Source organism: Phoenix dactylifera, chromosome 8, assembly GCF_051530095.1.
Source record: "Phoenix dactylifera cultivar Ajwa chromosome 8, Ajwa_hap1_PhDact_Kaust_v1.1, whole genome shotgun sequence".
Taxonomy (NCBI): domain Eukaryota; kingdom Viridiplantae; phylum Streptophyta; class Magnoliopsida; order Arecales; family Arecaceae; genus Phoenix; species Phoenix dactylifera.
This window is the reverse complement of record NC_143197.1, coordinates 3067454-3089841: the sequence shown is the minus strand read 5'-3', so window position 1 is coordinate 3089841 and position 22388 is coordinate 3067454. Positions and strand designations below refer to the sequence as shown.

The window sequence follows — 22388 nt, the reverse complement described above, 5'->3', positions numbered from 1 at the left end:
GAACTTGACCAACCACCAGGATTTCATAAGAATTTCTTTTACATGCATCAAAAATGAGGTATTAAAATCAAAATATTTGGAGAAATGGAAGGGAAATGTTAAGAAAAGAATTCTTTTCTTTCGGTCTCTCCTCAAGGAAAAGAAAGGGAAAAAAATATCAATCGACGGAGGCGAGGGATATGCTGGAGATGCTGCCATGGCTGTCCTCGCAGAGCGCGAGGGCGCTCTCAAGGTTGGCAACGATGTCGGCCGCGAAGGGCCGCTCCCTCCCCTCGAGGCTCACGCAGTGCACCGCCGTGTACGCCACCAGCTCCACCGCCTCCGCCTCGTGCGGCCCCGGCATCGGCACCCGCGCGTCCAGCACCCGCGCCACCTCCGCGGCCACGATGCTCGGCACCGCGTAGTCCACAACGCTTATCGGTTTCCCCTCCTCCTCATCCTTAAAAATCGCTCTTTTCCCCGTCAAGACTTCCAGCATCACCACCCCGAGCCCGTAGACGTCGCTCTTCACCGTCAAATGGTGGAGCCCGTAGTACTCCGGGTCCATGTACCCCACCGTCCCCGCCGCCCTCGTCGAGAGGTGCCCGCCGTTTGACTCCGGCTCCATCAGCGACAGCCCGAAGTCCGACACCCTCGCCACCCAATTCCCGTCGAGGAGGATGTTCGACGATTTGATGTCTCTGTGGATGATCGGCGGTACGGCGTAGTTGTGGAGGTATTCGATACCCCTCGCCGCGTCCAATAGCACCTTTATCCTCATTTTCCAGGAGTTCAGGACGGTGGAATTGTTGTCCTTGGAGTGGAGGTGGTCGTAGAGAGCCCCGTTCTTCATGTACTCGTAGACCAGGAGCCGCTCCTCCTGCTCCTCGCAGTAGCCAACCAGGCCCACCAGGTGTTTGTGGTGGAGTCGCGAGAGAAAAGCCAGTTCCGACTGAAAGGCGCTCTCTTTCTCTTGGAACTTCTTGGTCCTGGGACCGGACTCGCTTCTTTTGATCGCCACCTCGCGCCCGTCGGGGAGCTTGCCTTTATACACGGTGCCGAAGCTCCCGGCGCCGATTTTGGTCTCCAAGGAGAAATTTTTAGTGGCGGCGGCGAGCTCGGCGAAGGTGAACTCCTCTGCTCTGTCCTTGAACGACGACGGGCCGCTCCTCTGCCGCCGCATGACCCGCGAGCCCTGCCGCCGGAATATTCGGGGCCCGGACCCCGAAGTGGAGGTGAAAGGGCTCGAAAGGATCAATCCTCCAGCTCCGGCACCTGAAGTGGCCCCTGCATTGGATCCTCCATTCTCGGCGGCGGTGATGGTGGGCTGGACTGAATTGTGGACCTTCTTGTTCCTGCACACCCCTGTCCACAGGCAGTAGATTATCGTACAAGCTCCGGAGAAGGCCCCGACTGATCCCACTATCGCGAAAGCCAGCCACCCCTTGCTTGTCTTTCTTGACGTTAATGGCGGAGGTGGTGCCGACGGTGAAGGAGACGGCGGTGGAGACGACGGAGATAGACAGGGCCTACAAATAACTCCAGAACCAGAGCAGAGACTCGCCGAATCCGGAACGATGTCACATGTACAAGAGCTCTGATCAGCAGTACAAATCCCTGGAAGAATTCTCCCCAATGAAAGGGGCACCGCCGGTTTACTCCGGTTCGTCCCCCAGCATACCACCGAAAAGTTCATAGTGGTGAGGCCGCAGGTAAGATCGCCGCCGGCCACGATGAACAGGAACGAAGTCGCGTTAACCGGAGCATAGGTCCCGCTCCCGCCGCCGCCGCCCCAGCAGACCACCGTGCCGTTGGCTTGCCGAACCGCGCACGATTGGCTTGCTCCCAGAGCGAGGCTGGAGAACTCGAATGCCGGGCCAGAGGGCGCGTCCAGTTGCCCATAATCGTTGATTCCCCGACAGACTAAGAAGCCCGTGGTGTTTAGACCGCAGACATGGAAGTCGCCTGCAACGATGCTAGCCATCGACGCGTTCGAGAAGAATCCTTGGATCCATTCGCCGAGCACCCCTCCCCAGCACCGGACGGTGTTGTTCGCGTCGATGGCGCAGGAGAAGCCGCGCCCCGAGGTGAGCGAGCGGTAGGACCTGGAGACGTTGAAGCGGGGGAAGCTGCCGCCCCCCCGCCACCACCGGATCGCCGTGCCGTTCCGATCGATGGCGGCGATCTGGTTCTCCCCGACGGTGAGGTCCGTCAAGGCGGGCCCGCTGTAGACGCGCTTCTGTGGGAAGTCGGTGGAGGAGGCGTTGCTGGCGTCCCAGCAGAAGAAGGCGGTGCCGCCGGACTTGAGCCCGCAGAGGAAGTCCCGGCCGCCAGAGACGGAGTCGAAGGAGACGTTCGACGATATAGAGAAGGCCGGCTGCGTTCCGCGGGCGCACTGGATACTCCGAGGCGCGTTCCCGGCGAGGACCCCGCAGACGGTGTCCGTGCCGTGGCTGATGGCGACGGTGGCGGCGGAGCCCAGCCCATCCGCGGCGGCGGAGAAGAGGGCGATCAACACTACGGCTATCGTCCCAGCAGCGGCGGTGACGGGGAGCCTCATCGGACGGTCCTGATGGGGCCAGGCCAGACGATACACCGCTCTTCCCTTCGGTGTTGCCTCATCAGGAATGTTGGACGAGAGAGCCTGAGAACAAAATAGAGGGATTTAAAAATTTAGGGGAGTAATGAAGGGAACGCGGACTTGGGGGACGCGGCAGTGATTCGGAAAATTCGTAAATGGACTGAGATAAAAAGGAAAGAGATGGGAGGATTTGGTCATGAAAACCAAATCAACGGCGCCGGAGAGATCTGGAACTTTTCTCTGCCCTTTGAATTTAATATAAAAACGGTGGTAGGAAGCAGCAAACCAGCCACAATTCCACCTGCTTTTATTGCCACCATCCCATGGAATGTTGCACGAGATCTTTTTTTTAGTTGAAAAAATTTATATAAAGAAATAATAAATGAGTACTAAAAGAAAGATTAGAATTTCTGATGTTTTATTTTATTTTTATGGAATATTTATATAAATAAGTAATAAATATACCATTAAAACTTTTCATCTTGTGGTTAAATTGTAAAATTGGTTAAAAAAAAAGCATTGCCGAGTTTGAATTTTTATTATTTTGATTTTATTATTTATAAAATATTACATAAATAAATAATAAATAAATGTGCTTAGTGATGTGGTTCGGATCGACAAATCACGACATGCCATGTGTACATGAATTAAAGCGCATTAAATATAATTAAAATTTATCAAGAGAACGGTTATAGTTCATCCAGCAATTTTTGGCCAATGGCTTAATCGCCTCTATTTTTATATAAACAGGTTCAAGAGAGCCTCCAAATATAATCATTTTTTCACTCTTTTCTATCTTCTATAGTTCCTTAGTCTCATATTTAAGCATCAGACAATTTTCAATAGTTCTCTTTACTGTTTCTCACTCCGAATAGTCCATTCGAGTAGACAAATCATCGTTTGTCAATTCATTTAGCTGTATTAGGCTAGATTTTTAGCGGCAACGGCTAGAACTTTTGATCTTAGGGTTAAAATGTAAGATAGGTGCGGGGAGGAGAAAATCTGCTGAGGTGGAAAAGAGCATCTTGGAGAAACAAACACCCACATTGGAACACCGTTCACCGTTACAAATAAATGTACATACCATCTTTTGACTGATCACGGGTCCTCTACATATCCTAACACTCCAAGCGGTGACCATCGATCATTTTGAGTTCTTTTTCCTTTTAATCAAGCTTTGAATGGATGCAGTGATTACAAACTAATTTTCTTTCTCGGATGATGGTGATTTGCTATGGAACTTTTTATTAAAAAAAATGGATTTAACTAAGTTTGGAACTTTATGGGCTCGTTTGGTTCGTGAGAAGCATTTTTCCTCCTAAAAATATGATTTTTGGAAAGCAGATTTCTGGAAAAAGTATGCCTGTGAAAGTATTTTTGGCGTATTTGGTTGACCATGAGAAAGTTAAAGATTCATAGAGTGCTTATGTTTGGTTGACCATCCACTTTTCTTAGAAAGTTATGTGTAATTCCTATTATACTCTTAATAAAAATTAGGTCTTTAATATTTCTTTAATGCTGAAGAATTTTTTTGGGAAAAAATAAAAATGGAGTTATTCTCGATCCACGAAAAATTAACTTTTTCATGTTTATCATGGGAAAGATTTTTCCATTAAATATAGGAATCATATTTTCATAAAAATACAATTTTTTCGTTTTTCTCCTTTGAAAATTCTAATATTATTTTTTCGTTGACCACACTTTTCTTCTTCTCTTTCCGCGAACCAAGCTAGCCTTATAGCATGGATGTTTTCCTGCGGGGGGGAAGGCATGGTCATCAACATCATCAAATAGCTATCTGGAGCGTGACACGATCGTCGTTGTCTGAGAAGCGTCGAGAGAGGCCAAGAGGGGAGGACTGACCAACCGTGACACGTTGGTATTCTCGCGCGCGTCGGGCCCTTTCTTCTCGTCTCTCCGGTGTGTGACCCGGTCAGCAGTCAAAGTGGCCGCAACCATTTGGTCAAAAAGCGGGGGAGGGGGGATAGCCGGAGGCTTGAGTTAGAGATCCCGTAACCTTCAGGCGACGACGTGATGAGCACCGCGTAGAGAAAGAGGGGTATGGAACCGTGATCGATGACTCATCGGCGATGGAAGAGGTATCGTGACCTCTTACGGCTCCAGAAGCTGCTAATTTGAAGTGAATGGTAAGAGGATAATTTGCTTCAGTCGTTGCCGTAGTCACCTCTTTTGGCATCCTTTCACACGCTAAATCTCAAGGGCGCAGCCGACATGTAAGAAAATATAAAATATATAAATAAATCTGTTGTGGTTCAAATCTGGCCCGAGGGTGACCACTCCGGAGGAGTCGAGAGAGTTGCTGGAGTGTGGAGGAAGACAGAGAGAGCCACCTCCTGCGGTCAGCGATGTACCTGCACAAAGCCTCACCGGTGTTTCCGATGAGGACCCTCCGACGATCAAGTTAAAATGGAGCATTTTAGATCCAACTAAAAGTCCACTCATGTGTTACCTGTTGGTTTTTTTTTATAGTCCAAATAGGGATGCTTAGGTGGCGGAGGTATGGCCCGTTCCCATCATAAATGGGAGTGGCACGCAACCAGAGCTTGGCTATGGCACGTGGTGGAGTCCGTTCTTGGAAACGGTAAGGCATTGACAGCCGTGGCAGGGTATGGCCCGTCCCTATCATGAGTGGAAGTGGCACGCAGCCAGGGTTTGATTATGGTGCGCGGTGGAGTCCGTTCTTAGAAACGGAAAGACGTTTGCAGGATATGGACGGAGTAGTATGTCATGGTGGTGTCGCAATGTACGGCCATGTAGGAGGGTGTGGGCATGCACATGGGTGCGGCCGTCCGTAAAACCGAACTTATTAAGAGGTCACATCATGCTTTTGGCGAGGTAGGTTTGATAGGTGCCGAGGTGTGCCCGGTGAAGCGCCCCGAGCTTAGGGGCTGGGATGTATAATTGGAGAGGGCGCTCCGAGCTTGGCTGGGGCGCGTCGGCAAATAAGAAAGGCGCCCCGAGTTTGGCCGGGGCGCGTCGGCGAATAAGGAAGGCGCCCTGAGCTTGGCTGGGGTGCGTCGGCAAATATCCAAGGCCGAAGGAGTTTTCGGTGGAGTCCGAGGTCGGGCTGATTCTGGGTCGGACCGAGGACACGTCGAGTCGATGTTGGTGTCTGTTGGGCCGAAATTGGGTGGCCCTTTTGTTGTGGACTGGACGATCCATTTCGCCCCCCATCAAAATCTATTTCATCCTATAAACTTAACTTTTTGGGACAAGTGGTGACTTCAACATGGTATCAGAATAGAGCCCATATATTGTAAGAAAATATAAAATATATAAATAAATCTACTTCATCTTATAAGCTTAAGCTTTTGGGACAAGCGGTAATTTCAACAAACGCCATCGCTGCCACTACTCAATGGTTACTCTTGCTCCTGAAAGACGTTGGTTGAAAAAAGATAATTTTTTTTCTTTTTTTGCTAAAGCGGATGTATGCATACATGGTGGGTACGAAGACAGACGCAAATTGAAAGTTGGTCTTTTTTTTAAAAAAATAATAATTAGAAAAGTATCATAAAATTTTATTTTGGATGGCTAAGAGATCTAGTGTTCAATTTCAAATAGAGTTGCTTTCAATGGTGGAAATTAGGATAGAAGAATGGGAATTAGTCCCTCCTAATCTCAAGCCACTTGAGTAAGAGGTTGAGAGTCCAAGCTTCTAATCTCACAATTTTTTTTTTTTAAATAGAGCTTCTAGCAGAAAAAGGTTCATTTCTTCAATAAATATGAAAACAAAAGCAAGATGTATGAAAGTTAAAAAAAAACATGAAACAAAACCAAGGGACATAAAAAGTCTTATGCAAAAATATTATGTTCGACGTTGATATTTTGTTCATTTATGCAGAAATTAAAATGTAAAAACAATAGTATATTAAACAGGCCTTAGATTTTGGGGTATCTGTGCGTGCTTACTGCAGCAATGAGTTGGATATTGCGTCAGGACGAGGTTGGATACTTGGTGGCTGCTTCATCATATAGTTTTCCTAGGATATGCAATGCATCGTGAGCACTGAAGACGCAGGTCATATCTATGTAGTCCAGAGTAGAAAAGTCTTTAGAGTCTTGACATCAACGATAGCAATCATGCTCGTTATGGTGCGTTTGATGTGTTTTTTTTTACATTAAAAAAAAGTTCAAAACCGTAAGTTTGAACACCTTTTGTATCAAATACAAATACGTAAAACAAAGTGAACAGAAACCGATTACATGCATGGGTTGTTGCCAAGTATATACAAGACACATGCATGGTTACAACAAAATCCATTAATGAAGAGAGTATATATATGCTCATCCAGCGACCCACATGAATTCCCTTTCCCGGGCACTTGTCAGAATAAAGGGAACTAGAGAAAGAAATAGGCACTCCACCACTGGTGGGTTCCCTGCACACGAGAAGGATGACCGGGTCTTGGCCATGATCTGATCATCATGATAAAGCTTGCATGACCGAAAAGAGCAAAGAAACATGCATGAGCTTGAATGCAATCTGGCTGCTTCTGAGCATCACAACCTCATAAGGATATGAAGCCAACCAAAGTTTTATAGGCCAGTACCTAGCTCATGTCCATTTCCACCGGGAGGAGGGTCATGGAGCCCTTCAGTTCTCTGTGGTTATAAAATCTGCATTCGTAACTCGATTCCAAAATTGATAATGCTCAAGAAGTCTTCTTGAATTCTTTCATGAAGTATACGAGGAGTTCGAAATCAGCCAGTTCCAAGGTTTTGCCTCACCTCACTTTTTCTCCTTTACTGTTGGGAAATAAGTTTGCCACTTCCTAATACTCTCCTTCGCAAAGAGTTTTTCTTTTTTTCCTTTTTTTATGAGGAAGAAGGACGCAATAGGATTATACGATTGCCACCAATTTATTAAAAAGAACAGTTCTTACAGAAGAAGATACGAAGATCTTGTAGACTTCAAAAAAGCAGAAAATTGCAACCATAACAGTCAGCTCGAACAAGAATGGGGAACCTCACACTTCTATGCACTCATTTAGATTTATCATTGAGGTCAACCTAACAAAAGCCTCTATTTTGTCTCCACCTTTCATTTCAAATGAGTGAGTTCTGGCTAAATTTTCTTATCCTTTCAACTCGTCCATCAATAGTTCCTCACTTATTGGCTGAACTTAAAAAGCTCTTATCATGTCGTCCACGCTCTACATTTTACAAGACGAAGTCTTAGCCACATACCTTAATTAACTCTGTTTATCTAGCTCGCTCTTTACACAAGTACTCAACTCAAGTTTCTTCTATATAAACACCCTCTTCACCTCTCTCTCTCTCTCTCTCTCTCTCTCTCTCTCTCTCTCTCCATGTAAAAAGAATAAAAGCTAAAACATTTTTCAATTAGAGGGCATCTCATGCGTTGCAAGATACAAAATCACAAAAAATAACAACAATCATATGGTCCGTCGACCAGACTACTGTAACAAACAAGGCTACCACAAAAAAGATCCATCAACACATGCGATCATACTCACATCAATTCTCCTTGCCGAAGACTTGCAAGAACAGAAGCAACTGGAGGAAAAAGTAGGACACTCCACCTACAGTAGCATACCGTAGCTTGGCGCTTCCCTCGACCTCAGCAAGGTCACCATCTCCTGATCTATTGAACCCTCCAGCCAACCATCCCAAGTTCCTGTACCCTCCCTTGTGCAATATCCTCACCGCAACCATAGACCTGAAGGATGATACCACCCTACAATCATCTTAAACATAAATCTGAGTTCAAAAGCTTCAATAAAAAAATGAATGGAGGGTGCTTCATCTACCTGAGTCCTTCACCACAGGCCACAAGCAGCTTATCCTCCTTGTCAGGAACCATCTCCTCCACCTGAGGGAGGAAGCGTCCGTTCATGGTGGTGAAGCGCTGACCGGTCCACAGCCCAACGTAGCCGAAGTGGACCCACTTCTTGAGGAGGGTGATGGGGCTGGTGTCGGTGTCCTCCACGAAGAGGGCTACGTGAAGGGAGCCCCCGACGCGAGCCTTCTCCCACTCCCATGCCGGCCGGACGTCCAGCAGGCGGAAGCCTTGAGCTTGCAGCGCCGACGCCGCGTCTCTGGGCGGTATCGCGCGGACGACGCCCGAGCGGATCAGCTCCTGCGGGCTGCCGCCGCCTCCTTCCTCCGGGTAAGCCTGGGTCTGCTGCTGTCGGGCTCGCGCCCCACAAGCCACAATTCTTGAGGAGAGGTGGTTTACACCAACTGCTATTCCCATGGTTTCCTCCTTATCCGGTGATTCTCATTTGTGTTCTCATACTCTTTGCGTATGCCTAAGGAGTAAGGACTAGGAGTGGAGTTGGTGTCACCGCAAGGTGAGCCAAGTCTCGAATGGTGATTTAGACGAGACAGGTAGATGGAGGGTGACCAGGTCTCGGCCCAAAGATCGGTCCAAGTTCGAACAGAGTCTGGCTGGTGGCGATACCACTACAATCCCCTTCAGAAAGTACTTTCGAAGAAGGTTCTCGCTGTCTAGCTCGATTAGCTGTACGCAATCATCGATCAATAGGATCTAGCTTAGATTTTTAGGCAGACCCAGCCCACTTCTTCTTGCACGACAAATATATTGAGGAAGAATTATGTAGACCTCAAATTACTCGCGTGTCGATATGTCGCAAGCTTCACATAAAGTCTCCCCCCTAGAAACTCTGAATCTTATTCTCTCATCGAGGATAGCCGGTTTACACCCGAAAGACAAAAGCACAGCCATCTCCAACGTTGCCTTCCCCTCGTCTTCCCCTTCACTGTTGGGCGACTTATTTTTCACACCAAGCAAACAACGTTGCCTTAAAAATGGTAATTTCGCAAGCAAGCAAGCAAACAACAGTCCATTTCTTACCATAACAGCAGCTCCAATGATGTTACACTCTTGACCGAACAAACAGGACACCCAAATAATTTCGATCAAACAACCACAACCCAATCCTGAGGCATCATATTTTGTTTCAAACAGAATACAACATCTACAAACTTGCACCCATGAAGATATAAAGCTTCGCTGACCACCAATCACGGAAAACTCCTACAACCCTTTTGATATTACATTTCTGTAAACTCTGCCTTAATAATATCAACAATGTCGAGTTAGTCTATGGTTACAACATTAAACAAAAATGTCTGATGCACCATTACAACTTTTAGCTCAAATAGCTTTTCTGGTTCACACTGTACAATTATAAATAGAACATGTTAGATTTGGCATTATTAGTGATCACCAGAAGGTAACTAAATGTAAACAAATAAATAAATCCAACGGCTTTTATTTTTCTCAGAAGATCAAGCTCTTGGAAATCTTTGTCTCAGCCTTCTTTCTTCGATCTCATTCATCCAATCGGAAAGCCAGAAAAGGCCCTTATAACCATAGTAAGCACTTGCAATGATCATTGCAGATATCAAAATAAACAAAAGGAATCTCCAAACAGTCTGCTTAATTGCCTGTGTAAAATAAGAAAATTCAAATCATGCATATGAAAATAGCAGCAATACAACAACATCATTTAGAACAGATAACACTAACCTGAAATTTTGAAGCCTGCCTGGTTTCCTGTACCCGCTCACGTCTCTTCCGGCGCTTGGGGACATTTGATACTTCCACAACTGGGCTCTTTGGAAATAAATTTGAAGCAAAAGTTAACACCTCAAGGGAAGTAGTACATATTGCATGCATTTACAAACAAGAGAATTTGCTTGCATTGGTAAATGACACAAAAAATGCATGCTTCCTTTTAAAGCCACATTTTACTTATCCTATATATGAAGGGCAACAATCCTTCCTCTCCTACATGTCACACGTGATAAAACAAACTCACTTCACCTCTGACTGAGAATCAGTACGCTAGAAAAGAAAGCTAATATGCAGAGACAGAGATGCCATAAAGAGCAAGAGTCCTGTCCGTAAACTTTGATCCTTATTTTGAACAAGAAACCACAAAAAGTTAATTCTGATTTGAATCAGAATCATGACCTTAACTTTTAGTTGTTCAGATATTTGCTTAGAGAAGCTTCCGCAGGTAAACACGCTTAATAGTGTTCCAGAGTGTCCGGAAACTTGGATGGATACTTCTTTCAGCAAATGCATTTATCATGAATTCGTGTAGTAAGAAGAGCAACAATAAATTAAGCCAGAGAGAAGAATCACCTTGAGCTACACATAAAGATAGTTTTCTGATAGGATATTCAATAAGCAAATCATAGATTAAAACAAACAATATCATAACCTTCTATTTAGGGTTGGCCATGGATTAAAACAAATGAAAAAAAGAAAATTCTCAACAGAACATATTTTCCACTTAAAACTAAAATCTAAATAAGAGATGCAAAATGAGCCAAGCAGCTCATGAGTTGCTTGAGCTCGACTTGGGTCCAAGCTCACCTCGGCTTGACTATTACCAAGCTCAAGTCAAGGTCGAGTGCAAAATACTTGGCTCGAGAGGCTCGCGAACCTAGTCAAGTATATACATATTGTTAATAATATTATATTTATTTATAATATATATATATCTCACTAATTCAATATTTTAAAGATAATATTATGTTATATTTTGTTTTAACCATATTTTAAATTATGATCAAGGCTTGAATTCGAGCTCGAACTTCAGCTCGAGTATGGCTCGGTTAATATTCGAGTTAAGTCAAGTTGATCTCGAGTATTTTTTTTGACCAAGTCGAGTTCGAACTTGGCTATTAAAGCTCGATCAATCTCGAGTCGAGTTTTGAGCCCGAGTAATTTAAATCGAGTTGAGCTTAAGGCTTTAGCTACCCGGCTTGGCTTGATTGCATCCCTAATCAAAATGACTCTCTCACTTTCTAACTGACTAGGAGTAACACTTCTTATTGAAGAAATGATAATGGTCGTGGCACTGGTGGTAATGATGAATATATAAATAAAAAAATTTGCAAATGTGACTCTTAAATGAATGTGCTTATTTCTTCTGTAATAAACCCATAGCTTAGAGTATATGGTGACAATCCAGTTCTTTCCAAGTATAAAAATTGGACAGATTAAAAGAATTATTAGGAAGTAGCAAAAATAACATAGCAAATTATATATTACCTTGGCCTCGCTAGTTTTGCGGAGCTGTAATTCTGACTCAACAACCCTGACTTTATTAGGGCAATTTACACTGCATGGAAGCAGACCAACTCCAAATTGGCTCCTTGGTACGTCTCTAGGATCCCGACCAGCATTGCGATATTCTTTTTGTACATCTTGGCATAGCCACTCCTTTTTCAGGTTGTTACATGCACAACGGACAGTGACCTTGCAAGATATAGCAGCAAAAAAATAAGAAGCTAGATAAAAAACAGTGTCACTTTAGTTTTCCTAAGAAATTGATTTTCTTTTTCTTTTTCTTTAAAAAAAAGAATGAATGCTGTACATAAAACTATATTTTTTTCAATACGAGTCGTAGTGAAATCCAAAGTAGAATACTTTGCTACAAAACCTAGACAATAGCCATAATGTATATAATAAAGCCATAATCATAATTATCTAGCTTTCTGGTTTGACTTTATGGTTCCTCATTCGCCAAACATTCTTATTTAGAACTTCCTGATATGTCACTTCAAGTTTTTCCATTTCTTTTTCACAACCTCCATCCATGTTACCTTACATCTTTCCCTCCTTTTGTTGCATCCTCCAAAACAAAACAGGGAATGACCAAACAATCACACTTGCCAAATTTGGATCTATTTCAAAGTTTAACATGTTTTTTTGCAATAGGCTCTCAATTTAAATTAATTGCCCACCTTTCTCATATAGTCTTGAGACAAGCAATAGTGGTGTTTCATAAATGCATTAATCCAAACAACATGAGCTAATTTTTTTTATAGCATCACCCTTTCAGCTTATCTTAGTGGACAAAGATGACAGACAAAATAAGAAAAAAGAGGCGAAATAATGAAAAGACCAAGAAACATGTTCCTTAGCATTTACTAAAATTCAGTAAATAATGGAAATGAGAAAGGCAAGTGTGTCTCATGAAAAGTGCTTAAGAAGTGTGATTTGAGAATTGTTAATTAACATTAAAAAAAATTTCTTCAAATGAAGTTATGTGTGTATATATACATATATATATGTGTATGTGCATACATGCACACACATATATATAGAGTTGGACTTGGTTACACTCGAGTGGATCTCCACTCAGATTCGGTTAGATCCAGATCGGATGATGGGGGTCTCATATTGATAATTCGAACTGTTGGATGTGTTCTATTATCTCTAAATAGCTTACACATAAAAAATCATGTGATTTAGAGACTCCTAGCCTATGCATCAAATGGTCAAAAGAACATGTATTGTTTCATATTATTTAAACTGTCCAATATTTTAACCACTTAATGTAAAGGTTAGGGGTCTCCAAATTCCATGATTTTTTTGTATGTACACAGTTTATAGAGAGTATATTATATTCAATGGCTTAGATCATTGATGTGGGACTCCATTATCCGATCTAGACTTGATTGGATCTGAGTGAAGATCCGCTTGAGTGTAGCTAAGTCTAGCACCACACACACACACACTTTATATTAACTCCTTGTAAAAGAAGTTAATGATTTTAAAATCAATGATACGCCATTCAAATTGAAGATCCAAACTATTGAATATGACCTATCCTACAAGAAAAGCCTAGAAACAAAATTTATACATTTTTCCAATCTCTAACCTATGCATCAAGTCAATACAAAAAAATGAAGATATCATATGCACTAGTGTGGTAAAGTACATGATCGAGCACATATATTGATAATCCATTTAATGTATCATGATCTATGCAATCTTCAAAACATAGGTAGATTTAAATTCATTAGATTTTTGATGAATAGATTATAATAAAACATAGTATCATGGTATTAAAACCATTCATTTTAACACCTATTTGATGAATAAGTTAGAAACCACTAAAATATATAAGTTTTGGTTTCCGCACAATTTTCATAGTGCATATCATGTTTCATGGTTTGTATCTTGAATTGGATAATTTATCATTAATTTTGAATTGTTAACTATTTTTTCAAGGAGTTGATGAAACTGTAAACTTAGTTTTGAAGGGTTGATTTCGAGTAACTGGCCTTAAGGTTTCTCCTTTACTAAGTATATTCCAACGTCACCATGCTTAAGAGCCTCAACTAAACAATATGAACGAATGGAATAAGGGTTGTTCTCTGTGTTTACATTTAGGCTTTCTTTTGGCAATTTCAGCTTTAAATCCAACCACCACCACCACCAACATGGGTTTCCATTGTTTTACCATTAGGTCGAGCAGAGAATTCAGATAGGTATATACAATCTCCTTGAATTCACAAATTAGGGCTCCCTGCTGCCAAAATGACACTGAAACTGTTCATTGCATACCTTGCTTTCTGTGCTTACTTTATTAAAAAAACATAGTATTTTGTGGGTGGAACCAATGAAGTTACTGTATCAATTTAAGTATCAGTAGCATATATGATAATCATAATATTTATTGGGACAATATAAGTGGAAAACGATGATCATATGGAAGAAGAATATAATATTTTTCATCACGTAGTATGATTGAGGTGGTGTCAGCTTTACCTTTTTCAAACATTGATCAATTGATGGGCACTGACCAGGATGACATGTTTCAGAGCATAAATGTGGACAATTTGATAACTTTCTGCACATAAACATTCACAAGGATAGTGCTCTTATTGTATGAAAAAAAAGTCAATGTAAACAAGCTATAAACTCACACAAACAACATAATCAACAAGGAGCCAATATACAAAATCAACAATAAGAGATTAATTCTTTCATCATGTTAAAGCTGATTAAATGGACATATAGCAAAAAAATAATAATTTAGTAACTGCAGCCTCACCCATAACCAAGAGGCCTTATCCCATGATTTCCATCTATTTGGCAATATGAATCATCTTTTTCTCTGGAACTAGTAGAAGCTCTTCCAGGTACTTTCCCACAATCCGTATCAAAGTTATCCGAAAACCCCAGTTGCCCATCTCCTCCTTGTTTCTTTCAGAAGATGATTCATTTACTTTTTGTGGCACATGGCCACAACATATCAAGTGTTCCTCGACATTTGATATGCTACAACTACTTTCCCTGTAAATTCACCTCCATGTATCTTCTTAAGCTAATTTTATGTACTCATGCCCTCTTTATTGTCAACTTTTCAGCCTATACATTTCAAGTTCTTCAAAATTTCCCCTTACATTTCACCAGACATGGTTTTCTGTTAACACTCAAGAAGTGTATTTCTCATGTATCTACCCCACAACAATTCTTCAAAATTGCCTTCATCATACAAAAATTTTATTTGTACAAATATTAAGACGCCCAGGACAAAGCCCGCCCATCCTTTTTCGAGATGAAAGCCCAGTCGGATTCACTTTTCGGGATAGCGTTTAGCAGTACCAATTATTTTGCAACTATTGATTTCATTGCTTCCATCCCAAAACCATTATTTTGCAGTGCTTATTGAAGTTGTTTATGACGTGACCTAATTTGGAAACATTTATGATAGATTTAGAGAAAATGGAAGCTGATTTCATATTATGATTAGTTCATCTCTTACACAACAAAAAGTATTATTCACCATTATGTTTTGATACATTTTTGGAACTAGTTTGTCAGTTTAGCCTGGATTTCTTGTTGAAATTTAGCGCAATCTCCTAACTTCGGCCGTTACATTATCATTGACGATTTCATGCATATGCAATTCTAGGATGCATTTTTCAGTTGATTAACACAAAATGACACCTATAATACAATATAACTATATTATGACCTGAAACTTTTGTTTTTTTGAGAAATATGGTAGTTATTCACCACCACTCAGGTTGAACCTAAAAAGCCTTATAACATATCCATGAACTGAAACTTGAAGAGTGTTTAATCTTTAACATTGAGAGTAATGTGCGCCAAAAAATTGTCCAAAAGGTGGTCGGCTGAGATGTATCAAATTGATGAACTTAGAGGTGAGGATGCAAAAATTAGATAAAAAATATATATCCCCTTTATTTAATATTGGCTATGTAGAATCTAATTGTGCATCGGTGCTTATCTAAGGCCAAATTATTTGAAATAATGAGGTTACATTAGTGGGGCATTCAAATGACAAGATAAAAGATTAGCACATAAGCAAGGAGTGGATCCGAGGGGTTTTGAGCAGCAATTTGGGTTTTAAATGATTTGACAAACACTCTTATAAGGGAGGTGAAAACCATGAATAAGAATGATGACACAATAGAGCAAGGTTCGCAAATATTGATGCGTACTGCGAACCTCCCGTATTGGGAGTATGGTTATCGTACTAATTCTGATACTCGGTATAGGAGGCATATCGAGTGTCAGTGAGCAAACCAATCCCCATATTAAGCATATTGTCACTATTCCAATATGATACCGGTACAAGGTCTGATACCAAGATTGTGAACCTTGAAATAGTGTCAAGAATATGCAATAGAATTAGGATAGTTTGGCATGCGTAGAATGCTTATTGCTATCACATAAACTTACATTTGATTATTCAGCATGGTTTTTCTTTTTTCAATTCATAGGAAAACAAAAATTACCATAAATATGAGCATATGATGATTAATCGTATCTAATGATTCCATACATAGTTACAATCCGAGAAACCTAATAAACAACATGGAAATTGCCAACAATGTAGACTTCTAATTAAAAGAAGCAAGAAAAAGAGAAGGGTATAACTTACCTATGGCATGGTCCACCACATGACCGCACTCTTTGTTGCTCCTTGTCACTCAAGCTGTTGTAATATATACACTCAAAAACATGCACCATGGCACCACAGTGACAAGATCTTTTGACAAGGACCTTGCACGGCGGGCAATCATCGGAATGACATGGTAGAGGGCAAGGATGTGAACATGATGGCTTCCTAACCTGAACGCATGCAACTTAAAATTGAGCAGATACGAAATTGTCTAAAAGTAAATTTTCCTATATGAAAATAAAGATGGTCATAAAATACTAATTATAGAAACTTTCCAAAGAGAAAGGAGTCTTGATGTGATATTGAATATAAATATATATATATATATATATATATATATATATATATATATATATATATATATATTGCTGAGAAATGCATCCTGACAAAAGTAGTGCGATAAAAATAATGCAATTAAACCTTTTCGCAAGGAAGGAAGCACTCTTCACAAGACTCTGCAAGTCCACTCTCAGCATCTAATGGGACGAGAGCCTGTTCCTTATTACATCTTTCATGCCGATCCAATTTCAGTTGTTGGCTCTTTAGAACATGACAAGGTTTTGTGCAGTAATGATTGCCACATGAGAGAAGGTTTCCACATAAGTTCTGACAGGTAAACTGTCTCTTATTGGAGCAAACCATCTAAAAATCAACATAAAATCACATAAGAAAGATGAAATATCAACTGCCTTATGCGATCCTTTATGAAAATTCAGTTTTTTGAAAAAAAGAAACTGTAGCATACTTCTAGCAATCTTCAGTAAAAAGGATCAGTTAAAAACATACCGGACGTTCTTCCCCAACATGCTGGCCAAAGCATGATATCCAAACGACTTCTTGGCAAGGAGGACAGGGTGATCCAGTTATATATTCAATATGCTGGTTCACTTTCTTTTTCTTTGGTTTCAGGGTAAATTCTGGGATAGGAGGCGGCACAGGACCATGGCACCTAATTGTAAATGGAATATATTATATCAAATATATAGAACAAGTTAAAATATCTTGTTCAAGCGACATGTCAAACCTTTCTTTACAATTATGGCCACAACGAAGTTTGTCCCCACAAATCATTCGACAAGGCGGGCAAGCTCCATAGTGGCACTTGTGGGGCTGGTGGAAGAAAAGAACATTAAACATTATGTGAGGAGACTTGAATGCAATTTTCTCTCGAGATAAAGGACACCATATTTCCAGAAAATATAATAAGAAAAAGTTAACTTGTGTGCTAAATAAAAAAATGCAACTAAAAGAGTTTTCCAATCAACTTAACAAAGATGCCCAACCATTAAAATGTGACTGATCAATATATCACCAGCTTGTCACCCAAACTCTGCATGCAATTTGGGGTCATCATTCTAATATCTGGCCTTTAACCCACTCAAGTCCAGCCAATATTAATTTCTCCTGATGAGATAACACTTGTATCTCATCCAGCTTCCACAAAGGACTCAAAAATGAATAAAACCTTCAGTCTTGTATGATAACTTCCAATTTATAACACTAGCTAATTATGTATCATAGACCAGTAATGAATTATCCAAACATGATGCTCAAACGTTTAGAAAATATTGTAGATCTTAGCTTCCTAACTTAACTGGTTTTAAGAAAGAGACAGTAAGATGCTATGGCCCAGGTTCTCCCCTTCACTTATCCTTGTACCATGGTTAAACAAGTCAGTTTCATTTTGACATTCATGATTTTCTAATAAAAGGTAACCTAATGGGATACATAAAAGATGCATGAATGAATAGTGGTGTCTTGTTATAATACATATCAAACAATATGGTACAGTAGACACCATAAAACTTAAACCAATTTTATAAACAAGATTCTGGAGGAAACTAACAAGGCTATTGGTGCAAATGTGAAGTTGCAACACACACAACCTTGTTTTTAAATAAGCAACATGACTGCTGTACCAACCAATCTATCGATATCTACAATTGTTCACAACCATAACACTAAGAGGCATACAAAATAATGCTCAGGGAAATAATAGCAGGTTGTATCAATGTTCTAGAGGAGACTGAAATTAAGCAAATAAATAGTTTTACCCGGCATTCAGATGCATGTATACAAAGACGAGATATATGACATGGTTTGGGACATTTGGGCGGCTTTTGACTCTTTTCAGTCCCACAAGGAACCTGAACAATTGATTGAAGCAATATCAACATCAGGATAAATATGGTAGAAGTTGCTTAAGTGTAATTTTGAATAAACAAACTTTAAAAGTTCTATTAAAATATATTTCATTATTTTTGAAGTAATTTATGTGCATGATTAGCGATAAACCAAATATAGAATAAATGCCTCACAGGCATTTAATAATTGAAACATTTATGTGTAGTCCATAATAATAAATATAAATATTTTTTATTGATTAAAAGGAGGAGCTTTCAGGCTTGAAACAGAAAAATAGGTTCATGCAGTTTGCGACTTGTATAATTGGAAAAACATATTCTATGCATCAAAAAAACGGTGGGCAAAAAGAATTTTAAGTAGGGGTGGCAATGGGTCGGGTCGGGTTAGGTCAAAGTAGGTCATGTCAAAAAAACTCCCAACCCATACCCACCCATTTATAAATGGGTTGGTTTTGGATTGACCTGTTCCAACCCAAATTTAAAAATGGCCAATCTGAACCTATTTATTTTGTGCATGTTGGTGCAGGTTGGCAAGTTTAGGTCGAGTAGGGGTGGCCATGGATCGGGTTTGGTTCGGGTTGAAGCGAGATTGGGTTAAAAAACTTCCAACCCATATCCACCCATTTTATTAATAGGCTGGTTTCATTTGATATGTTTCTAATCCAAATTTAAAAATGGTCAACCCGAACCCATTTATTTCGGTTGGGTTGTCAGAGTTGGCACTTCCAGGTCAAATTTTGCCACTCTTAATTTAAGACTTTTTTCTATGCTATATATAGAAGCATATGATATTTCATATCTTCAGCACAATCTCACGGTAAATATTAACTGCAAGAGATTTGTTTGTTTGCCACTCAAAGATTTGTTTTAATGGTTGGAGCTAAGCAAAAAAAAAAAAAAAACCATTTTTAAATGTACGGCAACAAAAATACATTCTTCGAGTACATATATAGAACAAAAAATAATCTAGCAACAATGTTTTAAATATATAATCTAATTAATTGCACCTCAAAGTGTGTCTCTCCACATGAACATGAAATGGACACCATCACGGGACAAGGAGCACAGGCACCTCTAGGAAGAAAATGCAGATAAAAAATAAGTTATACAATATTAGAGAGAATAAAAATTACAAACAACACAAATAACATTTCAAATGAATAAGAAGAAATCTTCGAAAGATTATTGCCATTATAAAAGATTTACCATAAACAAGTGGAGAAAAGCAATACTAATTATCAAGAAGAGTCAATTTAAAGTTCTAGCAAACAGAAATTCTACTGAAGATTGCTGACTCATTATAACATTAAATCCTGGATGGGAATGTATCTGCAGAATTAGATATTAGCATCCATTAAAGAATGAAAAGGCTAAGAGACTTCTATTAGGTCAACATAATTTAATTATAAGAAAAACAAAATAATAATGAAAATTACCAAAAGGGAATCTTGTCAATTTTTGCATACAAACAAATATATAAATATAAAGAGTATAAGGCAGACTGAGAAATCAAGATTACACACCATTGGTTGGCTATATGGAGCAAATGAAAATTTCTCCTGCTATACAAGACTATTTTTGATCAGTTCAGGACTTAAGTTTAGCCTAGACAAGCATATTTTGCCAGATGATAACACCATATATCTTTGACCACAATGTTTCGTTGCAGCACAGATAGCACAAGAGAAGACAAATATACATGTCACTGAAAGCTCCAGAAAGTAAATATCAAGTCATATGGCATCATCAACGGGATCAAGTACCTGTGGCATGGTGAAGGACATTTATGGTTGCTGCATCTTAGCTTCCTGCCACAAATCTGAACTTTCAATAGTTTACTATTTCTGTACTAGTGCAAATGAAGACTCCTAACTGGAAAGAAGACAGCAAGAAAGTTTTTGAAAGATATACACCTCTGGGCAAGGAAGGCAATCCCCACCACAGCAGCGACGCCTACAAGCATGCCGTCCACAATCTCGTACCCGCTGGCATTTTCTTTCACAGACCAATTCTTGATAGCATGGAACCTATATTAGATTGGGGTCCAATTGTGTAAATTCAGCTAATATACATGGTTATACTTTGCTTATTATAAGCTATTACGTTAACAATTTTCAAGGTATAAGGAACAGAAATCCCATACGATTTCCTTAAACACAATGAAAAGAAAACCAAACTTTGAATTTATAATAAGAACACCTTGGCATCCGAAGCCAAGACTAACCTCCTTCTTCAAGCTCCCACATCGGCAAGACTTGACGACGACAGTCCTACATGTCTCCACACATGGCCCCCGGTGGCACCTCTCTGGGCACTGATGAATTTTGCAGCTCAGCATCTTCTCGCACGTCGAGCCGCATGCAGGCACATTTGCATCACAAGAGACCCCTCTATATTCCTTCTTCCCGCACGGGCACGTCCTCCTCCCCTGAAGAGGGCAATTCCCGCACGGGCCCGCATGGCACCCACGATCACACTTGTGCTTCCCGCAGCTGAGCATCCCATCGCATGGTCTTTCGCAGCGGAACCCCCGCTCCGAGCACTCCCTCTCCTCCTCTGTCTTCCCGCAGGCACAGCGGTACGTCCCCCTCACCCGGCACGGAGGGCAGGGGCCCTCGTGGCATCTCTCCGGACAGCGGTGAGTCCTGCAAGGCAGCGGCTTAGGACAGGGCTGCTTGCAGGAGAAGTGCTTCTGGGCGCAGCGGCGGACGTCCTCGCGGGAACCACAGAAGCAGCGGGCGGAGACGTGCTTGGGGCACGGCGGGCAGGGGCCGGGGTGGCAGAGGAGGAGGCACTGGTGGCCGCAGTTCCCGCTGAGAGGGCGGCCGCAGACCTCGCCACAGGAGTGGGGGAGGATCCAGGGATCCGCGGGCGGGTCCTCGACCTTGCCGCAGAAGCAGAGGTAGGATCGGGGGATTAGGGTTCTTGGGTAGGAGAGGCGGCATTTAGGGCAGGGCCAGTCGGTGGAGGCGGCGGCAGGCTGGGTGGCGGAGGGAGGCCGGTGGGAGGATTGGTTGGCCCAGCTCTGGATGCAGAGGAGGTGGAAGAGGGCGTAGCAGCCGGAGGAGCAGGACCAGACGGGATCGGAGGGGCGGACGCGCTCGAGGCAGATGAGGCAGGCGACGTAGGGACCACGGCCGGAGGCGGAAGCTAGGAAAGATCGGATCTTGGACAGGTCAGGAGCGGAGCGGCCGGAGATCTGGAGGTAGGCGGCGAAGATCGAGTCCTCAAGGGCGGTGCGGCGGCCCGCGGCCTCCTCGCCGCCGCTGCCGCTGCTGGCGTCGGAGTCGGAGAAGACGGTACCGGAAGGAGGAGCCGGGTTCTGTATAGGAAAACGGCCAGTGGAGGCGGCGGCGGCGGCCATTAGTGAGTGGAAACACGCTGATTATCTCTCGCGACGACAGGAATGACGGCAAGGAGAGAAGGAACCTCCTAACCAACCCTCCTCTCGGCTTTTCTTGCGTACTTCTATGGGGCTGGCTGTCTTTCCCACACCAAATCAGTGGCTGGCTCTCATATGAAGCCGGCAACCGGCCTTGCCGACTTCATGGCTTTTCAAGATTTGTTATTTATTTATTTTTTTCAGTTTCCTAGATCCTAGAGAGACTTCATTTTCCCAAATTTTGTCTCTGAGTATCCAAATCTCCAGGGTGTTTAAATTATAATATGCCGTGCCGTATCGAACTGGACTACATCGGACATACCATACCATACCACTTCGGTACTGGCATCGATACCGATAGCGTATTGACTTTCGTTATGTTAAAAAAAATGCATGTCGTACCATACCGATGTTATATTGATGTAATACCGGTACGGGCTCCAGTACCGAATCGGTGAACTTTGGTTTAAACCAATCTCCATAAAGGTACAACACAATTTGGCTCCATTAACATATGAAATAACAACTTTACAATGCACTTGCAATTTTTT

At 41.8% G+C, this 22388-nt stretch overlaps 3 protein-coding genes across 4 annotated transcripts; all 3 read right to left on the bottom strand.

Moving 5' to 3' along the window:
• Nucleotides 1–2953, bottom strand: LOC103709609 (putative serine/threonine-protein kinase-like protein CCR3). Its single transcript, XM_008795055.6, has one exon. The coding sequence runs from the start codon at nt 2537–2539 to the stop codon at nt 158–160; it is 2382 nt and encodes a 793-aa protein (XP_008793277.4). The 5' UTR covers nt 2540–2953; the 3' UTR covers nt 1–157.
• A 4475-nt stretch (nt 2954–7428) lies between these two features.
• Nucleotides 7429–8946, bottom strand: LOC103709618 (Rhodanese/Cell cycle control phosphatase superfamily protein). 2 transcript variants are annotated; one of them, XM_008795065.5, is made up of 2 exons: nt 8356–8939; nt 7429–8264 (listed from the first exon to the last, which is right to left on the bottom strand). In XM_008795065.5, the coding sequence occupies exons 1-2, from the start codon at nt 8799–8801 to the stop codon at nt 8063–8065; spliced, it is 648 nt and encodes a 215-aa protein (XP_008793287.2). In that variant the 5' UTR covers nt 8802–8939; the 3' UTR covers nt 7429–8062. The 2 variants fall into 2 exon arrangements, with proteins under 2 accessions (XP_008793287.2, XP_026661151.2); XM_026805350.3 differs by having other exon boundaries at nt 7908–8282; nt 8356–8946.
• Nucleotides 8947–9592: 646 nt separating this feature from the next.
• NFXL2 (NF-X1-type zinc finger protein NFXL2) lies at nt 9593–21972 on the bottom strand. The gene is made up of 13 exons (XM_008795074.6): nt 20680–21972; nt 20369–20482; nt 20219–20274; nt 19463–19529; nt 18366–18458; nt 17336–17421; nt 17098–17260; nt 16732–16953; nt 16291–16481; nt 14145–14226; nt 11637–11843; nt 10101–10187; nt 9593–10018 (listed from the first exon to the last, which is right to left on the bottom strand). Exons 1-13 carry the CDS (start codon nt 21817–21819, stop codon nt 9860–9862), a joined length of 2667 nt encoding a protein of 888 aa, XP_008793296.3. The 5' UTR covers nt 21820–21972; the 3' UTR covers nt 9593–9859.
• Nucleotides 21973–22388: the final 416 nt, after the last annotated feature.